General features: G+C 50.9%; 1 protein-coding gene across 1 annotated transcript; it reads left to right on the top strand.

Annotated features, from left to right (window-relative positions):
- The first annotated feature begins 9839 nt into the window (after positions 1 to 9839).
- LOC147972941 (senescence-specific cysteine protease SAG39-like) lies at positions 9840 to 11788 on the top strand. The gene is made up of 2 exons (XM_087521765.1): positions 9840 to 10396; positions 10810 to 11788. Exons 1-2 carry the CDS (start codon positions 9937 to 9939, stop codon positions 11388 to 11390), a joined length of 1041 nt encoding a protein of 346 aa, XP_087377891.1. The 5' UTR covers positions 9840 to 9936; the 3' UTR covers positions 11391 to 11788.
- The last annotated feature ends 766 nt before the right edge of the window (positions 11789 to 12554 follow it).

Raw genomic sequence — 12554 nt, 5'->3', positions numbered from 1 at the left:
AGATATAGGTATATTTACTTAATGAAGCACAAGTCTGAAACGTTTGAAAAGTTCAAGCGATTTCAGAGTGAAGTTAAGAATCATCATAACAAGAAGATCAAATTCCTACGATCTGATCAATGAGAATATCTGAGTTATGAGTTTGGCAAACACTAGACATTGTGGAATTGTTTCACAGTTGAAGCCACCTGGAACACCACTGGGTTATGGTGTGTCCGGACGTCATAATCGAACCTTATGAGATGTGGTGCGATCGATGATGTCTCTTATCAATCTACCGTTTTCATTTTGAGGTTATGCGTTAGAGACAGCTGCATTCACTTTAGATAGGACACCATCTAAGTCTGTTGAGACGATGTCGTATGAACATTGGTTTGGCAAGAAACCAAAGTTGTCGTTTCTTAATGTTTGGGGCTGCGATGCTTAAGGCTTCAGCCGGAGAAGCTCGAACCCAAAGCGTACAAACACATCTTCATAGGATACCCAAAGGTGACAGTTGGGTATACCTTCTATCTCAGATCCGAGGGCAAATTGTTTGTCGCTAAGAACGGGTCCTTTCTCGAGAAGGAGTTTCTCTCGAAAGAATTGAGTGGGAGGAAGATAGAACTTGATAAGGTTGTCAAACCTTTATTTCAACCAGAGAGTGATGCAACACAGAAAGATGTTTTCTGTGGAGCCTACATCTGTTGAATAAGAAGTTAATGATAGTGATCATGAAGCTTCGGATCAAGTTGCTATCGAACCCCGTAGGTCGACAAGGATATGTACTACTCCTGAGTGGTACGGTAATCCTGTCTTGGATATCATGTTGTTAGACAACAATGAACCTACGATCTATGGAGAAGCGATGGTGGGCCCGTATTCCGACAAATGGTTAGAAGCCATGAAATCCGAGATAGGATCCATATATCAGAACAAAGTATGGACTTTGGTGGACTTGCCCGATGATCGGCAAGCCATTGAGATAAATGGATCTTTAAGAAGAAGACGGACGTGGGCAGTAATGTTACCGTCTATGAAGCTCGACTTGTGGGAAAGAGTCTTTTCACAAGTTCAAGGAGTTGACTACGATGAGAATTTCTCACCCGTAGCGATGCTTAAGTCTGTCGGAATCATGTTAGCATTAGCTGTATTTTTCGATTATGAAATCTTACAGATGGATGTCAAAACAAGTTTTCTTACCAGTTTTCTTAAGAAAAGTTGTATGTGATACAATAAAAGGTTTTGTCGATCCTAAGGATGCTAAAAGGTATGCTGGCTCCAGCAATCCTTCTATGGACTAGAGCAAGCATCTCGGAATCGGAGTATATGTTTTGATGGAGTGATCAAAGCGTTTAGGTTTATACAATGTTTGCTAGAAACTTGTATTTACAAGAAAGTGAGTGGGAGCACTACAACATTTCTGATAAGTATATGTGGATGACATATTGTTGATCAGAAATGATGTAGAATTTCTGGAAAGCATAAACGGTTGTTTGAAGAGTGATTTTCAAAGGAAGACCTGGATAAAGCTGCTTACATATTAGGCATCAAGATCTATAGAAATAGATCAAGACGCCAGATGATACTTTCAAAGAACGCACACCTTGACATGTTTTTGAAAGAGTTCAAAATAGATCAGTCAAAGAAGGGGTTCTTACCTAAGTTGTATGGTGTGAAGTTGAGTAAGACTCAAAGATTGACCACGGCAGAAGAAAGAGGAAGGACGAAGGTCGTCCCCTATGCTCTTGTCATAGGCTCTATACGGTATGCCATGCTGAGTACCGCACCTGATGTGTGCCTTGCCACATGTCTGGCAAGAGGGTACAAAGGTGATCTAGGAATAGATCACCAGATAGCGGTAAAAATTATCCTTAGAGGAATAAGGAAATGTTTCTCGGTTATGGAGGTGATAAAGAGTTCGACGTAAAGAGTTACGTCGATGCAAGCTTAACACCTATCCGGATAGCTCTGAGTAGAGATACCGAATACGTATAATGGAGCAACAATTTGGAATAGCTCCAAGTGGAACGTGGTAGCAGCATCTATGATATAAAGTTTTGCGAAATACATAGGGATCTGAATATGGCAAGACCCGTTGACTACAACCTCTCTCACAAGCATAACATGATCAAACCCAGAACTCTTTGAGTGTTTATCACATAGTGATGTGAACTAGATCACTGAGTCTAGTAGACTCTTGGATGTTGGTCACATGGTGATGTGACCTGTGACTATTAATCACATGGCAATGTGAACTAGATTATTGACTCTAGTGCAAGTGGGAGACTGTTGGAAATATGCCCTAGAGGCAATAATAAATTGGTTATTATTATATTTCCTTGTTCATGATAATCATTTATTATCCATGCTAGAATTGTATTGATAGGAAACTCAGATACATGTGTGGATACATAGACAACACCATGTCCCTAGTAAGCCTCTAGTTGACTAGCTCGTTGATCAATAGATGGTTACGGTTTCCTGACCATGGACATTGGATGTCGTTGATAACGGGATCACATCATTAGGAGAATGATGTGATGGACAAGACCCAATCCTAAGCCTAGCACAAAGATCGTGTAGTTCGTATGCTAAAGCTTTTCTAATGTCAAGTATCATTTCCTTAGACCATGAGATTGTGCAACTCCTGGATACCGTAGGAGTGCTTTGGGTGTGCCAAACGTCACAACGTAACTGGGTGGCTATAAAGGTACACTACAGGTATCTCCGAAAGTGTCTGTTGGGTTGGCACGAATCGAGACTGGGATTTGTCACTCCGTGTAAACGGAGAGGTATCTCTGGGCCCACTCGGTAGGACATCATCATAATGTGCACAATGTGATCAAGGAGTTGATCACGGGATGATGTGTTACGGAGCGAGTAAAGAGACTTGCCGGTAACGAGATTGAACAAGGTATCGGGATACCGACGATCGAATCTCGGGCAAGTATCGTACCGATAGACAAAGGGAATTGTATACGGGATTGATTAAGTCCTTGACATCATGGTTCATCCGATGAGATCATCGTGGAGCATGTGGGAGCCAACATGGGTATCCAGATCCCGCTGTTGGTTATTGACCGGAGAGTTGTCTCGGCCATGTCTGCATGACTCCCGAACCCGTAGGGTCTACACACTTAAGGTTCGATGACGCTAGGGTTATAGGGAAAGTATGTACGCGGTTACCGAATGTTGTTCGGAGTCCCGAATGAGATCCCGGACGTCACGAGGAGTTCCGGAATGGTCCGGAGGTAAAGATTAATATATAGGAAGTATGGTTTTGGCCACCGGAAGTGTTCCGGGCATCACCGGTAGTGTACCGGGACCACCGGAGGGGTCCGGGGGTCCACCAGGTGGGGCCACCAGCCCCGGAGGCCTACATGGGCCAATAGTGGGAAGGGACCAGCCCCTAGGTGGGCTGGGGCGCCTCCCACCAAGGCCCAAGGCGCCTCCAAGAGGGGAAGGGGGCAAACCCTAGGGCAGATGGGCCCTAAGGCCCACCTCAGGTGCGCCTCCCCCTCTCCCCTTGTGGCCGCCACCCCAGATGGGATCTGGGGGCTGCCGCCACCCCTAGGGAGGGAACCCTAGGTGGGGGCGCAGCCCTCCCTCTCCCCCTATATATAGTGGAGGCTAAGAGGCAGCCCAACACATGAATTCTTCCCCTATTGGCGCAGCCCTACCCCTCTCCCTCCTCGTCTCTCGTAGTGCTTGGCGAAGCCCTGCTGGAGTCCCACGCTCCTCCACCACCACCATGCCGTCGTGCTGCTGCTGGATGGAGTCTTCCCCAACCTCTCCTTCTCCCCTTGCTGGATCAAGGCGTAGGAGACGTCACCGGGCTGTACGTGTGTTGAACACGGAGGTGCCGTCCGTTCGGCACTAGGATCATCGGTGATTTGGATCACGACGAGTACGACTCCATCAACCCCTTTCACTTGAACGCTTCCGCTTAGCGATCTACAAGGGTATGTAGATGCACTCTCCTTCCCCTCGTTGCTAGATTACTCCATAGATTGATCTTGGTGATGCGTAGAAATTTTTTGAATTTCTGCTACGTTCCCCAACATCTATCCCTCTACATCATGTCATCTTGCTTAAGGCATTACTCTGTTTTAACTTAATACTGTAGATGCATGCTGGATAGCGGTCGATGAGTGGAGTAATAGTAGTAGATGCAGGCAGGAGTCGGTCTACTTGTCTCGGGCGTGATGCCTATATACATGATCATACCTAGATATTCTCATAACTATGCTCAATTTTGTCAATTGCTCAACAGTAATTTGTTCACCCACCGTAGAATACTTATGCTCTCGAGAGAAGCCACTAGTGAAACCTATGGCCCCCGGGTCTATCTTTATCATATCAATCTCCCACTACTTAGTTATTTTACTTTGCCTTTATTTTACTTTGCATCTTTATCATAAAAATACCAAAAATATTATCTTATCATATCTATCAGATCTCACTCTCGTAAGTGGCCCTATAGGGATTGACAACCCCTATTTGCGTTGGTTGCGAGGATTTATTTGTTTTGTGCAGGTATGAGGGACTCGCGCGTAGCCTCCTACTGGATTGATACCTTGGTTCTCAAAAACTGAGGGAAATACTTGCGCTACTTTGCTGCATCATCCCTTCCTCTTCGGGGAAAACCAACGCAGTGCTAAAAGAGGTAGCAGGGCCCACGAGGGTGGAGGGCATGCCTGAGGGGGGAGGGGGTAGGCGCGCCCCCCTACCTCGTGGTCTCCTCCTTTGTCTCTTGACGTAGGGTCCAAGTCTCCTGGATCATGTTCGGTGAGAAAATCACGTTCCCGAAGGTTTCATTCCGTTTGGACTCCGTTTGATATTCCTTTTCTTCGAAACCCTAAAATAGGCAAAACACAACAATTCTGGGTTGGGCCTTCGGTTAATAGGTTAGTCCCAAAAATAATATAAAAGTGGATAATAAAGCCCAATAATGTCCAAAACAGTAGATAATATAGCATGGAGCAATAAAAAATTATAGATACGTTGGAGACGTATCAGGCCGACGACCCTAGGTTGAAGGACCCACATTGAGGTGGAGCCGAGCGCCCTTGGCATTCGACGATAAGAAACCCTCTGTGCCAGGGTGTTGGCCTTAGGCTGAAGGATGGTGGTGCTTAGACGACATTGCACGGTGATTGCGAGTGACTTATCAGATCACATATGATGGTGTTGTGGCAGCTGCGTCAGCCCTGTGCGCGACAGATCTGGCGCCGGGCGATGGCGTGTACAAGTTTGGTGGTCATCGGCAGGCAGGCTCCCGATCCATGGCGGAACAAGGATGCGCCGAATGATCCTCTATTCACACCAAGGACATTGGAGCAATGGCCTTGGGGTTAGGGTGGATCTTTCATGTCGGTTCACACCGGTATGAGGTGACAACGGCTACTTGTGCACCATGGCATGCCGGCCTCTTGGCGGCCATGGTGATGGTATTTTGTGGGTTTACATCCCACTCATCTGCTAGTGCCACCCTAGCCTGGCGTGGAGGACTGGCATGTGTGACTGTCGGAAGATCCTTTGCAAAGATAGTGTTTGGAACACACTTCATGTATTGGGAGTAAACCCTTGTTCTTTCCTTTTGCTGGTCGGAGTCAACGGCGATGAACCTGCATTGTTATCTTGTTGAACACGTTGTTTCAGTGCTGATGGTGGCATAGGGCGCATCCCTTCCCGAAGGCGTCGTTGTGGAAGAAGTGGACATAGTCCTATGTGTTACATTGATATCTTGAAATGTTTCTACAATAGTTGCTTTTGTTATGTACGCCACTTGTTGATAACTTTGTCATTGTTGTCTTGCATCACTTAATAAAGATTGTTGTGTACATCAATTAATGCAGAGGCATGGGTTTCAACCTCCTTTTCGAGGGAAAATACTGATGACAATGACGGTGACATGCAATTTCTTCTCATTAACGTGTGTACACACCTTGCGGGGGTAGTCAGGTAAATCAGTGGTGACATGTATGCTTTCATGTTCCGTGAGGAACCGTTTGTGGACGTGTTGTCTTGCCTGATTTTCGTTAATTGGCTAGGCTATTCTCTTCCTCTTAACTAGTAGACTGAGGTTATGGCAAATTCGCGAAAATGAATCACTAATATATATGTTCAATACAAAATTGTTCAATCAAAAAGGTGTCAAACCAAGCAAAACATGTGGTTACAGACACTTGCAAAATTTCTTGGTGACATAGTCCACAAAGTTTGCTCATATGAATAAGTCTTTTGCTTGATTTGGCTCAACGGCTTTAGTTCAGTAAATACTTTCGTATGAAGCTTGAGTCAAATCTAGTCTCATACGGTGAAGGTCGCCAAGCAATCATTACTCGCCTCTCCAAAACCTATTGATAAGGAGGGAATAGGGCAATCGATATGTTTAACACAAGCAGTTAAGTCGATAGCTTTATTAAGGAACATTTTAAAAAACGCTCTCAAGAATCCTATTTTCCGATTATGTGTGTCGCGATCAATGCGTAGTCTAACAATCAATTTAGTGGGACTTATTTATATGCTTGTTACGAGGGGAATGTACCTGTTATTCGATCTATCTCGTTAATTTGCTTACTGGTTTCCTTCTTGGCGTATGTAAAATCCATCACTCCTAATTTGAAACTGCCCTAGAGGCGACTTCAATGAGCAAAATGTAAGAGCATCTCTAGCCGCGCCCTCAACAGGCCCCCTAGGCGATTTTTTAGCGCCGGCGGGCGAAACTCGGTCCACTCGCGCCCTCAGGAGTCCGTTTTTTGCCGGATTGGGCCGAAATAACAGCCGGCGCACCCGAGCCGAACCCGGCGCGCTGGGGGGGCGCCTGGGGGCGCCGACACGAGCGAAAAGGGGCGTGGGGCCGCTCCATTGGCGAGAGGAGGGCCTTTTGCCGTCGTTTCTTCCCGCTTCCCCCTGGCTTCCCTGTCATTCTCTCCATTCCTCCCGCCAATCTCTTCCTCCTCCCCTCCCATTCGGCCTCCATGCGGCCGAATAAGTACGTGGTCCCCCGTGCCGCGACGGGTGCGCCTGCCGCCGTCGCCCAGCCGAAGCAGAGGAAGTCGAGGGCGCCGCCGTCCAAGCCCCCGGGCATGTCCAACGCCGACTGGAGGGCGGAAGTTTAGCGCCGGGAGGCTGTCACCACCGACCGGCTGAACAGGGCCAACGCCAAGAAGGCCCGGGACAACGCGACGCTCGCGGCTGCGGCGGCGGCGGAGCGCTTGGCTGAACAAGCTGAGGCGGTTCGCGTGGGGATGATGAATCCACCTGGCGGTCACGCCCCGTGCGTGTCGTGGATCCAGCAAAGCATCGGTTCTCCGGTCGGCTTCTCATCGTCGCCGCAGCCCTGGGGTTGCACGCCGTCGCCAGGCTACGCTGACGGTGACGCGCACGGCGGGTTCAACCCCAACATCACCTTCCTCCATGGTCACCCGGCCCAGCGCACGCCCTCGCCCGCCTTCACCGGCGTGCAATACCCTCTGTACACCTACTCACCGTCGGCCTACGCATCCTCCCCGACGCCCCCTCTACGCCGTGGCACGCTTCCCTTCTCACAAGCCTCCACGTCGCATCTCAGCGACACCGATGCGACCGAAGCCGATATGGACGGCATCATCACGGCCGGCTCGGCCGCCACCGCCGCGTCCCCCGAGTTCACTGCCCAGGACGACACAATGGACCTCAACTCGACATAGACGGCTAGCTCGACTACGGCGAGGAGGAGCCAGAGGAGGAGGAGGAGGAGCTGGCTCATGCTCCGGCGAGGAAACAAAAGAAGAAGAAGAAGAAGAAGAAGAAGAAGAAGAAGAAGAAGAAGAAGAAGAAGAAGAAGAAGAAGAAGAAGAAGAAGAAGAAGAAGAAGAAGGGGGCGGCCAGGACCGGCGAGCCGCGCATCAAGTGGGCGCCAAGGAGCAGAAGTGTCTCGCCGAAGCATGGAAAGTCGTCTGCCTCGACTCGATCACCGGCACGAACCAGAGCATCGAGAAGTATTGGGAGTGCATCAAGGCCGAGTTCGACGAGAGCAAGCTCGTTGATCTCTACTTCAAAGGCGTCTACATGCAGCGCGGGTCGAAGGCAATGGCGAACCATTGGGGGCTGATCCAAACGGCGTGCAACAAATGGCATGGGATCATCGAGGAGATCGCGGCTCGCCCAGAGAGCGGCGCCAGCAATGAGGATCACGTATGGCACGCCGGTCTCCCACTTCTTTTCGCCGTGCGCGCCCGCCAACTGTTTGTTCGTCGGTGCAGCTGCTGCGGATGTTCGCCATGTATCGCCAGGACAGCATCGACCAATATTTCAAGTACCTCCACGTCTTCAAGCGGATCGAGAAGTGCGAGAAGTGGGCGGATGTCCGATGCACCCTCGCCAAGGCCAAGGAGACCTACAAGCCGGACGCGCCGATGCCGGGCGCGGGTGATGGGCGCCCCGAAGGCAACAAAGGGGCCAAGAAAGGAAGCACGCCGACTCGGCCACCGCGCGAGTGCAGGAGTCCATTGAGTATTGCCTCGCCGGCGCACAAGCCCGGGCCGCCCTGCGTGAAGAGAAGACCGAGGCGCGGTGGTCGGCGTTGATAACGAACAGCGCTGTCAAGCTCGACCTACTCCGGACCAACGTCGCCGCGAAGAGGAGGAACATCGACCTGGCTTTCCCAATGGGCAGGGCGGACATGCTCCAGAGCAACGATGAGCAGCTCAAGACGTGGTACCTGGCGGAGCGCGGCCTCATCCTGAACCAGCTGCCGTCGACGGTGCCGCCAACTCCCACGCCGCCGCCGACGCCGCTGCCAAGCCCGAGCGATGATGCCTCCACGACGCCCAGCCGCACAGAAGCCGCGCCGACGCCGCACAGCACAGAAGCAGCTCCGACAACGCCAAGCCCGCACACGCCGACTTCGCCGACGCCGGAGACCGACCCCGCCGTTTGATGTGTTGCCCACACGTCCTTTCTTTTTTTTGGTACGCCGAACTTTTCATCTGATCGCCAAACTGTGGCAAGATGATCGCCGAACTGTGGCAAGGTGATCGCCGAACTGGGCCGCTGATCGCGGGACTTGTGGCTTTTTTTGTGAGCGGGATTGACCAAGTTTGAATTTGCCGCGACTTGAGGGGGGGGGGGGCGCCTGGGGGCGTGGCTGGGAGCTAGATCGCCCCCAGAGTCTAAAAAACGCTGGGCGGGCGTCCGAAATAGCGCCGGCCTATGCGCTGGGGGCCGAACGAGTGGAGATGCTCTAACTGGCAGGCCTAAACTGCGAGCAAACACTCGAATGCGAGAGTAAGGGATCACCCAACGAATGGCCAAGCTAGAGAGGAGAGAGGAAGTGTGGCGGCGAATCAAGCATACTTTTAGCATGCATGTGCAAGGACGCATGCGTGTGTGCCTGAGTGATGCTAGTGACTTGGAAAGGACCAAAGTCCTAATTAGCCCGTCCTCCTTCCATGGCATGATGCACGACATGAAACCTTTTCTTCTGTTTGCTAATACAATAATACACATGTTGGGTTACACAAAATTGTATGGACTTCTCCAAAACATATTCTTCTTTTTGCAACTCTCTTTGTAAACTAATATACGATGTTTTAGATATTACTTTAGTGATTTAAAACACTTTATATTTGTTTACAATGAGAGTATTTCGTAATCATCGCTTACACATAGGCTCAAAACTCACATTCAAAATACGCCATACGCACAACTTGCAATGGAAGGCAGTAGCGTGCATGCATAGAGTGTGAGAGGACGTCTATGGGTGTGAGTGACGTCGTGAGTGTACTGCTAGTGTGGTCGCGTACATTTTCTTAATATGCACTTGAAAATCCTTGCCCAACTTTCCTTCTATATAAACCCATGCCATCCCTGCAGCATTTGGGCAAGCAAGAAGCTTAAGCAACACGTAGCCTTACCACACACCCCTCGGCTCTAGTAGCACACTCCCACAGGCCACACAGCCTAGCCATGTCTCGGTCCACGTTAATCATCCTCGCTCTCCTCGCCGTGAGCAGCGCCGTCGCCGCTCCCCGTGCTCTCGCGGCACGGGAGCTCGCCGGCAACGATGCCATCGCCGTCGACGCTGCCATGGTGTCGAGGCACGAGAAGTGGATGGCGGAGCACGGGCGCACGTACGCCGACGAGGAGGAGAAGGCGCGGCGGCTGGAGGTATTCCGCGCCAACGCCAAGTTCATCGACTCGTTTAACGCCGCAGAGGACAGCAGCCACCGGCTGGCCACCAACAGGTTCGCCGACCTCACCGACGAGGAGTTCCGCGCCGCGAGGACCGGCCTCCGGCCGGTGGCTGGCGCGGGGAGCGGCGCCGGCGGGTTCAGGTACGAGAACTTCAGCCTGGCCGACGCGGCCGGGAGCATGGACTGGAGGGCCATGGGCGCCGTCACCGGCGTCAAGGACCAAGGCTCTTGCGGTACGTACAATCAACACGACAACAATGGCACGCACGCTACTGCAGATGCATGCAAATTAAGCTGCAGAACATTGCAAGCACCTGAACATTTACCACCTGAATCGAACTTTTTTAGACTTCTAAAAATAAAAATGTTAAAAAGAATTTGCAAGGGACAACACGCGCGTGCGGTCAAATGGAAAAGTAAAAAAATGACGTGAGATTGTACCGGGATGAGGACCAATCTACAAACAAGTCGTGCCTCGTGCGTCCACTTTTCGGTCAACCCAGACAGCAAGAGGGTCAATGCTAACTTTACTTCAATGATGATTGGAGTATCATTCTTAATTTTCCATTTTGGACACGTCCTAATCTTAATGGCCTCTGTTTCATCATGTACTAATCCAATAACCTGGGGTGACATGCATATGCAGGCTGCTGCTGGGCGTTCTCGGCGGTGGCGGCGGTGGAAGGGCTGACCAAGATCCGCACGGGGCGGCTGGTGTCGCTATCGGAGCAGCAGCTGGTGGACTGCGACGTGAACGGCGACGACGAGGGCTGTGCCGGCGGCCTCATGGACAACGCCTTCGAGTACATGGTCCGCCGCGGCGGCCTCACCACGGAGTCGTCCTACCCGTACCGCGGCACGGACGGGTCGTGCCGCCGCTCGGCCTCGGCCGCGTCCATCCGTGGGTACGAGGACGTGCCGGCCAACAACGAGGCGGCGCTGATGGCGGCCGTGGCGCACCAGCCCGTGTCCGTGGCCATCAACGGCGGCGACAGCGTGTTCCGGTTCTACGACAGCGGCGTGCTGGGCGGGTCCGGCTGCGGCACGGAGCTCAACCACGCCATCACGGCGGTCGGGTACGGCACGGCGAGCGACGGCAGCAAGTACTGGATCATGAAGAACTCGTGGGGCACGTCGTGGGGCGAGCGCGGCTACGTCAGGATCCGCCGCGGCGAGCGCGGCGAGGGCGTCTGCGGCCTCGCCCAGCTCGCGTCCTACCCTGTCTAGCTGATTCGATCAGTGCGCACGTCACTAGCTGGCTGGCTAGCTTGGCGTATGGTTAGTGTTTGGTTCGCTACGCTATAAGCACCGTACGTTCCTGGCACGCTTATCCGATCGACTAAACTAGCTACTCGTAGATAAATAATCTGAAGATAATTAAGATTGTGTGTGTACATATAGATGTGTACTGTAGACGATAAATAGGTACTGTAACGACGACCCAATCAAAGTATGTGCGGGGTTGCTTGTATTGTTGTACGTAGCTGCGTGTGCATGTATCATGAAACCATGATGAATTTGTACATATTGGTTTGTAAGTTGTAACCACAGAACATGTATTGGGCTGCGTATTTCACCGCAAAAAATATACAGAAGATGTATTAGGTTGCGTATTTCGCCATTTACATACACACTGTTCCATTGCTGGTTTGCCATACAAGCTACGTCGACAGTGATGGTGTTCATGCTGACAGTGTGGAGTAGATCCAAAAACGACTTTATCGGCTCGCAGCAGCCTAGAGCCACTGGAGCATGCTTCGCCGTTTCCGTCATGGTCTTTTGTGTGCACGACACTCACACGTCCGGCGGACAAACGACGTTCCTTTCTGCCATTAAGGAAGCCATCCTGCTCTGTTTCTTGACGGCCGCGAACTGGCTGGATTGGCACTGCAACAGGATCAGAGGAACGTGGAGGGGAAGAGCCGGAGGAGGATGACTGGACGAGTCCGTTGAGATAGGCCCCCTTGAGATGGAAGTGGAACCCGTACCGTACGTATCCTGGGCGGTGGGCATATGAATGGCCTAGCTTTGGCTTTGTAGGTGTCCGCAGGTTGAGCTTTAGAATTGACATATTTGGCTTGGCCCGGCTAGCAAACGACAGTATCTCTCCTTAGTATACGAGGGTTCTTTGATTCGCAAGATTTCAAATGGTTGGCAGACATGCAAGAAAAACATAGTAATTATAGCAAGAGTACTGCTGGCTAACCTTGTTTATATCTCTGCTAACATGACTATCACATGTTCTCTACCATAATTCAGGCTACGCTTCGTTACCTTGTGCCTTGTTGTGGTTGTTTCTCCAGATTTTATGTTATCCTCAAATTTCATGACCGGATAACTGAGCTCACTGAGGAAGTGTCTGTGTCTGTGTCTAGGAACCTGACACTAGGT

Source organism: Triticum urartu, chromosome 5A (genome assembly GCF_056163025.1).
Source record: "Triticum urartu cultivar PI428250 chromosome 5A, HENAU_Tu73, whole genome shotgun sequence".
NCBI lineage: Eukaryota > Viridiplantae > Streptophyta > Magnoliopsida > Poales > Poaceae > Triticum > Triticum urartu.
The sequence above is the reverse complement of the archived record's forward strand: the minus strand, read 5'-3'. Positions and strand labels throughout refer to the sequence as shown.

What these genes read in the sequence shown, in the direction of transcription:
- LOC147972941 (XM_087521765.1), top strand. Translation starts at nt 9,937, where the DNA reads ATGTCTCGGTCCACGTTAATCATCCTCGCTCTCCTCGCCGTGAGCAGC. An exon ending in CAAGGACCAAGGCTCTTGCG is followed by an intron (nt 10,397 to 10,809) that starts GTACGTACAATC and finishes ATGCATATGCAG; the next exon opens with GCTGCTGCTGGGCGTTCTCG.